Here is a 16,650-nt window from a genome sequence, read left to right as displayed (position 1 = left end):
TAACCAAGAATACCTTACCCCAGCAAAGTTTCTTTCAGGAATGAAGAAAAGATAAGCTGAGAAAGTTCATTACCAAGATCACTTAAAAAGATGCAGAAAAAACTCAGGTGTCTCATTCAAGTCCAACAGCCCCATCCCAAGTTAATTCCAAACTCTATCCATATCAACCTCACATTCACCTTCCTTAAAACAAACACCTGACAAAACTTGACTCCAATCCCAACCTTACTTCCATCCTATGCTATCCCAAGACAAACACAACAATAATCAAGAACACTCAGCACCAATATTCAGCTTCAATTCAACAAAAAACCCAAATAGATACTCCATTTACTCCAATTCCAAGCTTCATCCAACTTCACTGCAAGAGCCATTCAACCACAAATATTGTTCCAATCCTGCCTATTCCAAACCCAGTCTAATTTCATAAATACAATCTCTCATTTTCCAGCTAATTACTATTTATTCTTCTACCCATTACCCCAACCAAAAGGTCTTATCCTCTCCTCACCAAAATTCACTTCCCAATCTCCAAAGTAACCCTTTGATTGATCTTATAAATTCTCAATTAGGACTTAATTCCACAAACATAATCCATGTCCAAGCTTTCATCCCAATAACACTGCTAACCCTAATATGCTCTATGCTAAATATTCTCTACCACTCCTTCACCCAGGAACACCAAAACCTTTAAATGATCATAGCAGTATAAATCCAGTAAGATCCTGGCATAATATGAACCTGAAGTTAATATCCCTAAGCTGTCTGACATTAGGTTACCAAAGTTGCAGAACCACATGCAGTACCCCAGAACTTTTGAGAGTGCCTTGAGTTACCTGAAGTCTTATGAACCAGAATCAGAAAGATGACAATGGTAATTAAATAAGCCTTCATAACTGACAGATTCTGAGAGAATGAAGGGCAACACACAGGGGACAGAATAGAGATATTTGCAGCAGGGCAGTGCCCTGCTTTATTAGTTTCAGAAGTAGGTAAGGTTGTGGGCAGTGATCTAAGAAAGATGGGACATACTTGAGGTCATCCAGGCAGAAAGATAACATGTATTACATATGTCATCAGGGCACTCTGTGTGAATGTAGGAGCTTTGCCAGCACCCACACCAAGGTGGGCCTTCCCAGTAAGAGACAAAGTAAAATTAAAGCCAGTTTGTATATTGTGTAAATTGGAAAGAAAAATGGAATGAATGAGTTAATCAGCACAATAATGAAAAAAAAAAACACTAATAAGTAATTCTAAGAAATAAAAAAACTTAAAAAATAGTTTCTTTATACTCCTGTCAGAAGTACACCACATTAATCAGTAGCACTTACTGTAATATACTAGTACAGCAGTGTACTAGCCATTAGGATAAAAGAAAAAAAAATCGATGTGGGGAAATTGAGGGATGCGGGATGGAAAAAGGAAAAAAATATGGGAAGTGGAAAAACAAAACTTAGGGAGTAATGGTGAGATAGCAAACTAAGAGATCCCACTTCTTTCCCCCACCACTCCCCCCACACACATAAAAAAAATTATCCACTGATGAAAGTAGCTCTGGAAGAGGTCCAGAGTAACAAGTAAGAATCTATAGCAACCCAATGGAGCACAAAAAACAAGATTGGCTGCATTGAAAAGTGTTGGAAGCATTTTATCAACATCACCCACCCCACCCAGCCTAGCAAAGCTCAGCACCAAGAGGAGATCCCCTCAGGAGTGAAACTCCATCTGCACAGGAAAAGGAGAGAAAAAGGAATCCCAGAAACCCTTTGCCACCAAGGGAACCAAACAGTCCTCACCACTGTGTCCTCTTTCACATCAATGTTTCTCTCTGTTTCTTTACCTTCCTTCCACTCTCTCTAAAAATCAATGAAAAAATATCCTTGGATGAGGATTAGCAACAACAAAAAGACACTACAAAGAAAGAAAAGTATAGGCCAGTATCCCTGATGAACATAGATGCCAAAATCCTTAACAAAATATTAGCACATCAGATCCAGCATTATATTAAAAAGATCCTACACCATGACTAAGTGGGATTTATTCCATGGATTGAAGGCTGGTACAATATTCACAAATCAATAAATGTGATATATCACATAAACAATTATAAAGATAAAAATCACATGATCATATCCATAGGCACAGAAATGATAAAAACTCTCTGCAAAGTGGGAATAGAGGGATCATACCTCAACATAATAAAGCCTATATAACAAACTGACAGCCAACATCATACACAATGGGGAAAACAAAGTGTTTCCCCTATGAAAAGAAACAAGACAGGATGTCTGCTTTCATGACTCCTATTCAACATAGTACTGGACATTCTAGCCATAGCAATCAGACAAGAAGAAGAAATAAAAGGCATACAGATTGGAAAGGAGGAAGTAAAACTGTCATTCACAGATGATAGTTTTACATAGAAAACCCTAAAGACTCCACCAAAAAACTGCTAGATTTAATAAGTGAATTCAGCAAAGTAGTGGGGTACAAAATCAACATCCAGAAATCGTTGGCATTTTTATATACCAATAATGAATTCTCAGAAAGAGAAACTAAACAAACAATCCCATTTACCACTGCTACAAAAAAGTTAAGATACTTAGGAATAAACTCTAACCAAGGAAGTAAAAGACCTATATTCAGAAAACTACAGGGCATTGAAAAAAAGAGATAGAGAAGATATAAATAAGTGGAAGAATATACTGTGTTCATGGATTGGAAGAATTAACATCATTAAAATGTCCATACTATCCAAAGCAATCTATAAATTCACAGATCTAGAACAAATATTCCTAAATTTATATGGAACCAAATAGCCTCATAAAGAAGAACAAGGTTAGAGGGATCACAATGCTGAATATCAAGTTATACTACAAAGCCATTGTAATCAAAACAGCCTCGTACTGGCATAAGAACAGGCATATAGATCAATGCAACAGAACAGAGGCCCCAGAAATCAACCCATGCCATTAGCATACAATGGAGTAAAGACAGTCTCTTCAATAAATGATGTTGGGGAAAATTGGACAGGTACATGGAAAAAAGGGAGAAAGAAAGGAAAGAAAGAAAGAAAGAAAGAAAGAAAGAAAGAAAGAAAGAAAGAAAGAAAGAAAGAAAGAAAGAAAGGAAGGAAGGAAGGAAGGAAGGAAGGAAGGAAGGAAGGAAGGAAGGAAGGAAGAAAGAAAGGAAGAAAGAAAGAAACTAGACCACCAACTTACACCATACACATGAAAAAAATTCAAAATAGATAAAAGACTTAAAGGTAAGTCATGAAACCATAAGCATCCTAGAAGAAATCATAGGCAGCAAATCTCAAATATCTCATATAGCAGAATTTTCACCGATACATTGTCTAGGGCAGTGGTCGGCAAACTGCGGCTCACGAGCCACATGTGGCTCTTTGGCCCCTTGAGTGTGGCTCTTCCACAAAATACCACGTGCGGGCGCGCATGTACAGTGCTGCTGAAACTTCGTGGCCCAACCGAAACCGGTTTGGCTCAGTGGATAGAGCGTCAGCCTGCTAACTGAAAGGTCTCGGGTTCCATTCCGGTCAAGGGCATGTACCTTGGTTGTGGGCACATCCCCAGTGGGAAGTGTGCAGGAGGTAGTTGATCGATGTTTCTCTCTCATTGATGTTTCTGACTCTCCCTCTTCCTTCCTCTCTGTAAAAAATCAATAAAAATATATCTTTTAAAAAAAAAGAAAGAAAGAAACTTCGTGGCCCATGTGCAGAAGTCGGTTTTCGGCTCTCAAAAGAAATTGCAATCATTGTACTGTTGATATTTGGCTCTGTTGACTAATGAGTTTGCCGACCACTGGTCTAAGCTCTAGGGCAAGAAAAACAAAGGAGAAAATAAACAAATGGGACTACATCAAACTAAAAAGCTTCTGCAAAGGAAAAGAAGCCATCCTCAAAATGCAAAGGGAATCTACTGTGTGGGAGAACATATTTGCCAATGATACATGTGATAAGGGGTTAATTTCCAAAATATATAAAGAACTTAACAAAGGGAAGACAGACTATTCAATTAAAAAAATGGGCAAAGGACTTGAATAGACACTTCTGTAAAGTGGACACACAGATGGCCAAGATACATATGAAAAAATAGTCAGTGTCACTAATCATCAGAGAGATGCAAATTAATCACCTCACACCTGCCAGAATAGCTACTATCAATAAATCAACAAACAATGCCTGCTGGCAAGGATGTGCAGAAAAGGGAATCCTAGTACACTGCTGGTGGGAATGGGGACTGGTACAGCCACTAGGAAAAACAGTGTGGAGTTTCCTCAGAAACTTTAAAATGGAACTGCTGTTTGACCCAGTGATCCACTTCTGGGAATATATCCTAAGAATCCCGAAACACCAATCAGAAAGAATATATGCACCCCTATGTTCATAGATAGCATATAGAAACTCTGATAATAGGTTGGTTTTTAAGTATGGGGACAAATAGTCATATAGGGGGGGTTTTGGTTTAGTGGGTTTGCTCGGTCTATGTGTATCTAAAAATGAGGGGCTTTTTTTTTTCCTTTTGAGGTTCATTAATGATGTTTTTTCAACCTCTCATAGAAATATCAGTAAAGAAGAGAATTTAGAATTTTGATTTCCTTTTGTAAACCTTTTCCCACAAAATACCATGACTAATTTCTGGCCAAAATGGGAGATTTCCAGATTTTTCTCTTAGATGTTTTGACCATCTTTCCTTTAGAATAAAGTAAGAAACCGACACTAGTTTGGAGGTAATCTCTGGTCACCAATTCCACACTTTTCTGAGTGATACTAGAGTAGTTTAAAATAAGCTAAACAGAGATGGAACTTCCTTTTTGACCATTTGACTGCAGATCCTGCAGAGTTAGGTCTAACCTAAAAAATAGGAGCACTGATTTTTCTCAGGTATAGACAGTAAGGGTTAACAGACAGGCAAAAAAAAACACCACTTTCCATGGTCCCTACCTGAAGAACATAGCATTTCTGAGCTCAGGTGTGGAGCCACGGCATCTCAGGCCACAGAAGGGAGATAATGGAGGAGGATCTGAAAGTTAGGCCATGTGTGCATTCAGTCCACATCCTGTCCTCCACCTCCACTCTTCTTAGATCTTAGAAACTATGCCAAATTGCTGCACAAGAATGGCCAGACTCAACGTTTTAAATCAATGCTTGCTATTCACTAGAACTGTTTTTCAGGAAGGAAGGGGGAGACTGCCTATCAGCTAGTGGCTGGGAATCACTTCACCCCCACTGTTCAACACATCAAAATTGCATGCTTTCTTTTACAACTTAATTTACCTTAAAAAAATCCATATAAGAGGCAATCAATCGATATGCCTCTCTCACATTGATGTTTCTCTCTGTGTGTCTCCTCCCTTCCCTCCCACTCTCTCTAAAAATCAATGGAAAAATATCCTCAGGTGAGGATTAACAACAACAAAAATCCCTATAAAATTTGTGTTGATAAGCAGTGGGAAAAGTGAAACTCGAAAAGGAAATATGAGAGAAACTGATGTTGATGAGAATGAAGGAGATTTTATAAAATAGCAAACTTCAAAGACACTATTTAATGGGAGTACTAATTACAAAATAAAGATAGATATACATTTGAAAACAGAGGAAATCACATTACTTTCTTTTTTTGGGTGGGCGGGGGAAGGGTGACACTGAAGATCCCTAAAGGAGTAATAATGTACATTCAAGGGAATAAAACATTAAGGGTTTTTTAATTGGTTGAGAGTTCTCACTTTCAGACCAGTGAATCCTCCACTTGGGATTATGCAAAGGCTGATTTCATCATTAAATTAAGGTGAGTTTAAAAGTTGGAACTAAAACACATTTTAATGGCTTCGACATGGTGACTTGAGATAAATTGGGGGGATCAAGAATGACTCACTCCCAAATTTCTGAATTGAGCAACAGAATGAATTGTAGATGTCAATTACTGAAAAGGGAAGGCAAAGGAAAAGCCAGGCAAACAGATTTAGAATCCAGTTTAGGACATTCTGAGCGTGAATTAGATAATAAATATAGGAGAACATAATAAATATGTAATTTAATATGTGAGTTTGGACCCAGTCTGAGGTTGAATACAGAACTTACCCAAGATCAGACAGCTTTTGAGCAGTGGTGGGGAGCAAGAGACAAACCCTTCTGTATCCATATTCATGTTTCTTTCTCTAAGACATGTAGAAACTAGAGAAGTGGGAAGCTGCTTTAAATATAGAATTCCACCACTATCATCTCTCTAAAAATACTGCTTAGAGTAGAAGGTCTAGAGATATTATATATTTCAACTACAATGCTGAACCCAGAACTGACACGTTCTTCCAAATATTTAAATGTGTGTCTAATCATGCTACTTATGCCAGAAGTTTTCTGTGACTCTTCTTGAAACTTGGCTTCTGCCAAGTCCCTATCTGCTGCCTGACAAACACATGAGTGTCAGTGAATCTCAAAAATATAAGCATCTTTAAATTTTCCCATCAGACTTCTAAGTTCCATGAAAATTCAAATCCAGCTGTATAAGTCTGCTGTTTAGTTCATGGCCTTTGGCCATTGGTTTGGTCTGGAATTGTCATTTGTCTAATAATGAGAAATGCAGGTAGAATGTCTGTGGTGAAAAGGAGATGCTGGAGGCTAATTCCAGCAGGTCATAAATGCAAGAAGTTCATCAAAAGGTTCATGAACCTTGGGGCTTCAGCAGGGCTGAAAATCTGCATGTTATTATCTGCTGCTGAACAGCTGTAGGAAGTTCCCCCAACCTGATAATACTTTATTGTTTACCAAACCTTACCTTTGATATGCATATCTGCTTTGCTGTAGGGCAAAATGTGTGAATAAAAAGCCTTGGGCCCAGAGATTCGGAGAACTTAATTACTAGAACTAAGCCTCCTCTGGCTCTCCCCAAATTCATATTTTTTTCTCTAGCCTCTTTATTAATTTACGTCGCAGCCCCTTCTCCAGATTCCTGAACCCTAGTTGATGTGGATAAAACCCCGGCAAGGAGAGAAAGAGAAAATAGGAAAGATGACAAATATGGTGTAGATGGCAGAAGAGGAAACCCCAAAAGGAACTAATAATGAACACCCAAAGACCAAAAGCTAAGGCAAACAAGTATTTCAAGGAAGAATTGAGAGCAATGTAGGGGAAATAGTAGCTAGAGGCAAAGTAAATGGGAAAACCTAAAGACTACTCACGGTTTTCAACATTAGTGTGCAAAGCCAGGACCATTTCAGCGACATGATAAGCACAAAATCGAGACTTCTCTAAGTGGAGGTGAAATTAGGAACATAAAACTTGGAGAACTTACTTGGAAACACTCGTTCTGTTAGTTTGGATCCAAAGAAGGGGAGAGATAAGACATTAGCCATGGAAGAGAAGTATACATAACACGATGAAAATTTCATAGCATGTCAAATATTAGTTGTGACTAAGTTTGGAGTGGGAAAACAATATTCTTCAATTCTCAGGAATGAAAAGGACCTTAAAGGTTATCAAGTACAATGTCCAGCTTCTGTTCTATATCCCTAACACTGTGACCACCCTCATCTCTGTTTCACATCCAGAAATGGTCTCAAAACCGTTTATTCCACAAGCCTGTTCCACTTTCCAACAAAGCTCTACCACCTAGAAAATGTCCTCATCTGTCCATCAGATTTCTACACTCTGTTTTATCCATCCATCTGTTGGGTTCTGGTTCTTCCTGAGGACACCACATCACACCAAACAGACCAGGAAGGCTCTCTGGGTGTCAAAGGCAACCTTATTGTCTCTGTTCTTATCCTACACTGTTTACTCAGTGATTTCCTCTACACATTCACTGGACATCCAGACTCAATCCAGTTGTCACCTTCTTTCTGTGGTCTCCAGAACAAATCACAAGCTGAGCAGAAACATCTCCTCCTTCCTTGGCACCCTCAACATCTACTGAGCTATTATTCTTGCATCCTGTTTGCCTTTTTTTTTTTTTTTTTTGGCCAGTACCCTTTTCTATTCTCCGTGGCTCTCCAACTCTCAGCCTAACCTTCCCCTGTGCAATGATGATCCAATGATGGCTACTCACAGATGAAAGACACACACATGAGAAGGAATGCATTTTTATGGGGAGAATATTCCAGAATGGGAGAGGAATTGCTCCAGGAGGGGGTAAGGTTGGTGATATTCAAATTTCAGAGTAACATTAAGTGTTTATAACTGACAGGTTGGCGTTGGAGTCGGAGTTCTCCTTCACATTGTTAGAACTGGTTATTTTCTCAGAAAATTTCAGGCAGCACTTTTGATTATTGGGACAGGTTAAGTATTGAATTTCATGTTTTCTGCAGGTGTTTCTGCACATGCCATGGTAAAGTTGGCATGGAATCCAAGGCTCCTTGCTCTTGCCAAAGAAGGATCTGAACAGGCCACCTGGGGAAAAAAATAGCCATGTTTAGTTTCTCCGTAGCAATGAAAACAGGAGTGCGGGAGCATGATTTAACAGAATAAACCCTGAGTATATTAAGAGCACAGGATCTGGATACAAAACCACCTCAATTCAAATCTGCGGTCTGTCATTATAGCTCTTCATCCTTAAGCAAGTTACTTAAGTTCTTGAGCCCACCATTGCATCACCTTCACAAGACATAACAATTAAACCAACTTCTTAACATCTTTGTGATGATAAAATTAGCATATATAATATGCTCAGAAAAATAACAAAAAATAAATATTAGGCAGTGTTGTTGACATGAGAGTCTTTTCCTTGGGTTCCAGGACTTTAAGGGCTGCCACTGTGAGCACCAATTGGACTTGTCCCAAGTGCCCATACAGATGTGTGCTCCTCACACACAACTCTCATCAGAGACTGCCAGGATCTGCTCTGAGGCTGGGCACATGTATTTGAGCCCATGCATTACCTTTGTACTTTGAAATACTTGAGCAAACATGTAACATAAGTGCTCACTGTACAAATCTCTACACACATTTTTCTACATATGGCTAAAGCCCATTTGTGAGTATTAATAGCTATGTATAAGTCAGCCAGATATGTCCATGTATATATGGGCTAATCAGCTGAAAACATTTATCGTCAGCATGCTATAAATATTAGTCATCAATTAGTTACTCATTGGAACTTTCAAAGACAAAGGGGGCATTAGAAAGGAAATAATACTGCCCTAGCTGGTTTGGCCAGTGGATAGAGTGCCAGCTGGCAGACTGAAGGGTCCCAGGTTTGATTCCGGTCATGGGCACATGCCCGGGTTGTGGACTTGATCCCCAGTAGGATCCCTCCCTTCCTCTCTGAAATCAATAAAACTATATTAAAAAAGATTTTAAAGGTATAATACTAACAATCACTATCATATATTTGTCATCTTCTACATATCAGGCGTTTTACAAGTAATATTTCACCAAATCCTTGCAAAAGCCTGCTGTTATCTCCATTCATTAGATGAACACACTGAGACTCACAGAGAGACCTTATTCTGTCTGTATTCTCATAGCTCGTGCTTGACCAAGCTAGGATCCTATTTCTGGTCTGCATGATATTAAACCCATGCTCTTTCCTCTCTGTCACATTTCCTCTCTATGTGATAGAATTTCTAGGAAAGTGGCATATTATTGTGTGATGTCTGTAGACACGGGGCCTTCTGCAGTTTTCAATAGTCCAAAATTCTTAGTTTAGCATTCAATAACTTTTCAACCATCCACCCATCCCCTTATTCCACACCCATTTATCAGCACCTACTTTGTGCCAGGCCCTGTACTCAGTGCTAAGCATGCAGAGGTCTCAATGCCCCACCCACATTAGTAAAAACTGGACAAAGCAAGTTTGATGTTATTTCCTTCATGGAAAAACAAACAAACACCACTTTGTTAGTTTTTTTACAAGACAAAGTAAAATTTTCCAAGTTTAAGGAAAGTCAGAGAACCGGACGGGAAAGAAAGAAGAAAAGAGCTATTTCATTAGCAGACATCCTATGGCATTTGGGAACTGGTGTATATGTGAACTGCCCCAGAAACGGGCACCCAGAGCCAGAGGAGGCACTCAGCTGCTACTACATCAGCCAGCCTGCCTCTTTATCCATGCTCCAGCAGCATGGTACCACTGCATCCCCTACATTAAACCTCGCCTTCATCATGGCAAGAATTAATGAGAACTGCCACTTATGAGCCAGTCTACTTGTAGGAAAGGGAGATCTGCAGGGGGCCTTTCCAGCGTGACCGCCATGCCCACAGGACTTTTCTTTTCTCCTCAACACAATGGATGGAAGCCAAGGCACCAGGATTTCCTCTTCGTAATCACTAGAAGATGGATAGGAACATAGATAACAAGAAGGATCAGGCAGACTGCCTTTTCCTCACTCTTTCCACATGGGAAGCAGATCAAGACAACCCCAGGAGGATTCCGCTTAAGGTGGCTAAACAAACAAACCCTGTATTGTCTTGTGTCATAACAAACTGTAACACCCACATCAAGTTCATGTCACTTTTGATGATCCCTCCATCTTCAAAATGAAGTCAGTGGAGACCTGCTCTCCAGCCCCCGTATTGCCTCTGATCCTCTGGACCTCTGGACCTAGCCTCCCTGTGGGAGAAATGGAATGGGAGAGTTTGCACCAGATCAAAAAAATCTCAGTTGTATTTGTGAAGGAGGAGGTTACCAAGGCGTGTCATGCTTTGTAATAACCTAGGGAATTTTTAAGTATCCTCATATCAAGTCTCCAGAGACTGATTTGAGAGGCCTGGGGAGAGACCAGAGTAAGGGTGCTGTTTAAAAGTTTATAAAAAAATAAATAAATAAATAAAAAGGAGACATATGTACTACTATTTGTAATATTTTAAACAATTAAAAAAATAAATTAATTAATTTTTTAAAAAAAAGAGTTTATGAGAAAATACTCATGGGCTTATGCTAAACGTGAGAGCCACAATCCCGCTAACCTTCTAACATTCACCCACAGACACTCATTTTCCCACATTGGACTTGTTTTAAGAGCAAATGAAAACATAATAAATTTGAAACCAAATCATATGCTCCAGACTCTATCAGCTCCATCCAGAGACCAAAATCAATGTGATATATGATTTCTCTGCCATCTTTGCAGCCCACATATGATCCTTTCCCATCCTACTTCTAAGGTTCTTCCTACCTATATGTACTTATTAGGTATAAGTCATTTATAAATTCACTCATTCAATAAACATTTACTAAAACCTACTATGAGGAAAACACTCAGTTCAATACCAGGAATACATAAATGTAAAAGGCAGAGTCTTGGTTTTCAAACAGTTTAATTTCATTTGTATATGTTTGGGTGATGAAAGGAAAAGATGACTTTGATTGTTCCAGGAAAGGTTGCCCAGAACAGTTCCTGCCCATAAATTCCGCCAGGTGAAAGTATTAAGTACTTATTAAGGAAGCAACACTATGTACAATTTTTGAAGCATAAAGTGTCATCTTCCTTGTTGTTTTTGGCAAACCCACCTGTGGTTTTTATTACTATTCTAGCATGGGAACTGAGCTTTCCTGGACATGAGAAGGATTGTCTCTCAAGTAAAGAAGATAAAACAGGGTGAGAAATAAGGGGTAGGAGAATGTGAAGTAGGAAGAAGATGGGAAAGGAGAGGGAGGAGAAAGGGAAGAAGGAGATAGCACTAAACAGTAACTCTGAACTCAATCCCAGAAAGGAGAAACAAACTTAGTTTTCTATAAGGCTGGGTTGAGGCTACTCCCATGTCTCTCTGTAGATGCCAAAGTTTGACAGAGACATTGAGGATACTCCAGACTTCTGATTTCATTTATCCTCTCTACTTATATCTATTGTTCTTCAGTGCCCCCTGAAAATTACACTAAAGAAACATTTTTAAAGAATTTGAAAATATTACTGGATACTTTTCATCCAGCATTCATTCTCCCCATTTCAACAGCCACAGCTCTGTTGTGATAAATTTGACTGTCTTACTCAAACTTAATAACCCCCAAACCTAGGCTAAGCCAACCACTTCCCAGATAACACCCATGTAATGTCCTGCTGGAATAAGACACCTACTTGAACCAAATATCTTACTCCAACTCCCAGCCCTATCTCTCCTGATAACCACCCAAGGCTCAATTATAAAACTTAATACAAACATAAAACTAGCCAAACCACTCAATCCTAATCACAACATCAAGCCAAAACACAGACCAACTACAAACTTCACTCTACCCTAACTCCCAGTTCTACCCAACTCCTTCCTCAGCTCCATTCAATGAAAAATACTATTCCTTTCCAGACTACATTAAAACATTAGGTGAGTCCAGTTTTATAAACAGATTTGCTCCCCCCATCTCTTCTTATTTTCCCAATATTACTCTAAGGTTCTATACCACCCCCACCGCAACTCACTCTCCAAATTCCAAACTATTGTTAAATTCTCCTATAGCTTTTTCACGCCTGATACATGAGTCAAGCTTCCATCCCAATAATAGCACTTCTGAAAATGCTTCATGCTTCAACACTCCACTATCCTAGGAACAGCAACCTCTTAAGTTTGTCTTGGCAGAGCAGAAACAAGGGAGATCTTAACATGAAATGGAGCTTGGAATTAACATCCCACAACCTACCTGAGATGAGAAAAGGTTTTAGGCAGTGCCTACTATATGTAGTTATCTCAGAGGTCACCAAGATACCAATAGCACATGTAAGACCCCAGAACTTTTGAGGGAGGCCTGAATTACCTGGAGTCTTATGAACCAGGATCAGAAGGATGGAAATGGTCATTAAATAGGGCTTCATGACTGACATGTCCTGAGAGAATGGAGGGCTGTGTAGCAGGGGACCGAATGGAAATCATTGCAGCAGAACAGTGTCCTGCTTTAATTTGTTTTGGAAATGGGCCAGGGTTGTGTGCAGTGAACTTAAAGGGATGAGACATCCCTGGGCTCAGCCAGGCAGAAGGATAATATGTATCACATATCCCAGCTGGCACTCTAAGTGTGGGAGAATTGCCAGCAGCACCATGTCTAGGTGGGCCTTCTTCCCAGGAAGAAGCAGACTAGAGCCAGTTGAATGAATAGGTCAACTGATTGATCAATCAAACAAACAATGAGAAGACTAATACATAATTTAAGAAATCAGAAATCTTTTAAAACACATTGGTGTTTATCCTCCTGACAGTAATCCTGTACTAAACATCAGGGACTACCAAAAAAAGAAAAAGACGATAAAAGAAGAGATAGGAAAGAAAAAATTAAAGAGGAAGTATAACTGGAGGGAGGGAGGGAAAGACATGAGGCAAAAATAATGGCAATTCATATTTACCATGACTCTACCATGTGTCAGTTTCTTTACTAAATGCTATGGGGTAGATATGAACACTTACTACAACACTGTGAAGTTGGGTGGTATTTCCTACTTCACAGATGAGGATGAGAAAGTTTGAAGAGGTTGTAACATTCATAATAAAGCACATCTAATAAGGCATAGGGCCAAGAATTCAGTATTCATCCGTTAAGAAATGGGAATAACATGATTTTGTAGAGGACACCACATTGACTTTTTACTCTAGTGAATTAATGTGGAAGATGGGTGGCTGGTGTCCAAGTCTTTTGAATGAAACTGAGGAAGTGAGTGAAAAGGCTCTTTGGAAAATCTAGGCTAGGATTCCCACATCTTATCATAACAAGGCAAATGGAACTAGACTCATCATGTCACTCAAACGTATGGACTGAAAAGTATATTTCTAACTAATATTTAAATGTACATCATTATTCTTTCTATGTTATGTTATTTAGTTGATATTTTTAAGACAGAAAAACCATTTAAAATGTGTGATATGGATATATATAAAGTAACAGTTAATGTTAAAAATTAGGTATCTTATTGTGCTTTATGTTTTTCTCTCTCATAGGTAAAGTGTTGATAGAAGACAACCAGTTCATTGATCCCATAGTTTCCAATCATACAAGCACATGGACAAAACCAACAGGTATGGACCCTTCAGCCTGCATGTGACAGAGTTTCCAAGAAAATGAAAAGGAAGTGATTCAGATCCATTTCAGTAAATGAATTTGTTCCTTTAACCCCATTAAATCTTTTATTCTGGCACTTTTCAGTCCAACTCTGAAGGTTATTAGGTATCCAGGAGGGTCAAGTGGAGTCATGTTGGAGACCGGGAAGTCCAAGACAGAGGTACCAGCATGGCCCGTTTCGGGTCAGAGCTCGCTCCTAGCTTGTTGAAGGTAGGAAGGGAGAGAGGAGGTTGATTTGAAAATTATTAGCATGATTAGATGAGAAGATTGTGCTTCCCCTTAAGTTATATAGTAAATTGTTGAATTTTATAGAGTTTATATAGAAACTAGAAGGGAACATATTTAAAATATCTGATCCCTATATTGACTTATATATTAACCTATACTACTATACTTATTGTTAAATATTTGCAGAATCACACCTTGGTGCAAATCTTGATAATACTTGTGATACAATGAAAAGAGGAGAAATATGTATTCATATACAAATACATTTATGTATGTAAAATATGTGTGCTTGAGGAACAATACTCATTAGGCAAGACTCTATCTTCCCTCTTCATTCTCAAGGTTGACTTAGCTAATCATGAATCTTTACTATTTCAATCAAATTTTAAGAAAAATGTGTTGAGTTTGCCTGGAAAAACTAACTTGGAATTTGCATTAGGAATGTATTAAACTCATAGATTTATTTGGGGGAGATGGATATTTTAAGTCATCTTATCCTGGAGCATGAATGTCTCATTGTCTCTGCCCTTTGTCAGTATGTTAAAATTTTCCCTGTAGAAGTCATATATGTAGGATCAAAATAAAGTCTAAAGACTTCATAGACCTTGCTGCTAATGAAAATTATATCTTATTTTACATTATCTTTTACACTTAATCATTGGTAACATAGAGAATTGCTATTGATTCTTGTAAATTATTCTTATATCCAGAAAACATATGGGACTTTCTTTTGAATTTTATTGGTTTGTCCTTTTTTAAAATTTTTATTTTTATTGTTGCGAGTATTACAGATGTCTCCCATTTTTCCTCCTTTGCCCCCCTCCACACGGCTCCCACCCCATGCCAAGCCTTCACCTCACTATTGTCTGTGTCCATGGGCTATGCATCTATGCACATAAATTCTTTGGTTAATCTCTTCCCGCTCTGCCCTTTCCCTTCCCTCTGAGATCTGTCAGTCTGTTCCATGCTTCCATGTCTATGGACTTATTCTGTTAGTCAGTTTATTTTGGATTCCACATATAAATAAGATTACATAATAGTTGTCTTTCTCTGACTGGCTTATTTTGCTTAGCATAATACTCTCCAGGTCCCTCCATGCTGTCTCAAAAGGTAAGATATCCTTCTTTTTACAACTGCATAGTATTCCATGGTATAACTGTACCACAGCTTTTTTATCCACTCATCTGCTGATGGCACTTGGGCTGTTTCCAGATCTTAGCTATTGTAAATAATGTTGCTATGAAGATAGGGATGCATATATTCTTTCTGATTGGTGTTTTGGGTTTCTTAGTATATATTCCCAGAAGTGGGATCACTGGGTCAAAAGGCAGTTCCATTTTTAGTTTTTTGAGGAAACTCCATACTGTTCTCCACAGTGGCTGCACAGTCTTCATTCCCACCTGCAGTGCACGAGGATTTTCTTTTCTCCACATCCTCGCCAGCACTTGCTGTTTGATGATTTATTGATGGTAGCCACTCTGACAGGTGTGAGGTATTAGTTTGTTCTTTGGTTGATTCTTCATGTAAGTGACTGCATTATCTGTAAGCAATGACATTGTAGCTCCACCTTTTCAGTCTTTGCACTTAATTCTTATTTTTCCTAAAAGCATGGACCAGGACCTCCATTGTTACAATAAACATTTGAATGTTAGTGGGAATCCTTGTTTTCCTTCCAATTTTAAAGGAAATGCATCTAAAGTTCCTTGAAAATATATAACACTTGCCCTAAGAGTTTGGCATTTAATATTTAGCTTGTTTAGTAAGTTCTCTTCTATATTTAATTTCTTAAGATATTCTACTATAATTGTTTTTTTTGAAATTTATAAAATATTTTCTCTCAATCATTTAAGATAATTGTGTAATCCCTTTTTCTATTAAAGTAGAGAATTGTATTGTTTCTGATATTATATCATCACATTTTTTAGATATATCTTAACTGATTATAGTATAGTTTTAACACATTATTAAATTTAGTTATTTACAATTTAATATGGAATTTGGGCACATTCATGCAGAGGAGATATGGCTTATAGTTTTCTTTATTGTTCATATCTGTTTTTGAAGTCAAGATAATATTAACCTCCTAAAATCATCTGGGTAGCTTTTACATTTCTCTTTCTTCTGAAACAACTTGTGTAGACAGGAATTAACTGTTCCCTCAAAGTTTGCAACCTCTGCCCTAGTTGGTTTTGCTCAGTAGACAGAGCATCTGCCTCCAGACCAAAGGGTCCTGGGTTCCATTCTGGTCAAGGCACATACCTTGGTTACAGGCTCCTCCCCCAACCCGGGCCCTGGTAGGGGCTTGTGCAATAGGCAACCAGTCATTGTGTTTCTCTCGCGTTGATGTTTATCTCTGTCTTTCTCTCTTCCACTCTCCCTGAAAGTCAATGGTAAAATTGTCTCCGGTGAGGATTAACAACAAAAAATGTTT

General features: G+C 38.5%; 1 protein-coding gene across 1 annotated transcript; it reads right to left on the bottom strand.

Moving 5' to 3' along the window:
* Positions 1-8,177: 8,177 nt before the first annotated feature.
* On the bottom strand, positions 8,178-12,765 carry DEFB116 (defensin beta 116; the record flags this gene model as incomplete). The annotated part of the gene is made up of 2 exons (XM_080684659.1): positions 8,178-8,401; positions 12,699-12,765. The coding sequence occupies 2 exons, from the start codon at positions 12,763-12,765 to the stop codon at positions 8,178-8,180; spliced, it is 291 nt and encodes a 96-aa protein (XP_080540785.1).
* Positions 12,766-16,650: the final 3,885 nt, after the last annotated feature.

Source organism: Plecotus auritus (genome assembly GCF_963455305.1).
Source record: "Plecotus auritus genome assembly, chromosome: 8".
Taxonomy (NCBI): Eukaryota; Metazoa; Chordata; class Mammalia; order Chiroptera; family Vespertilionidae; genus Plecotus; species Plecotus auritus.
This window is presented reverse-complemented; position numbering and strand designations above follow the sequence as displayed.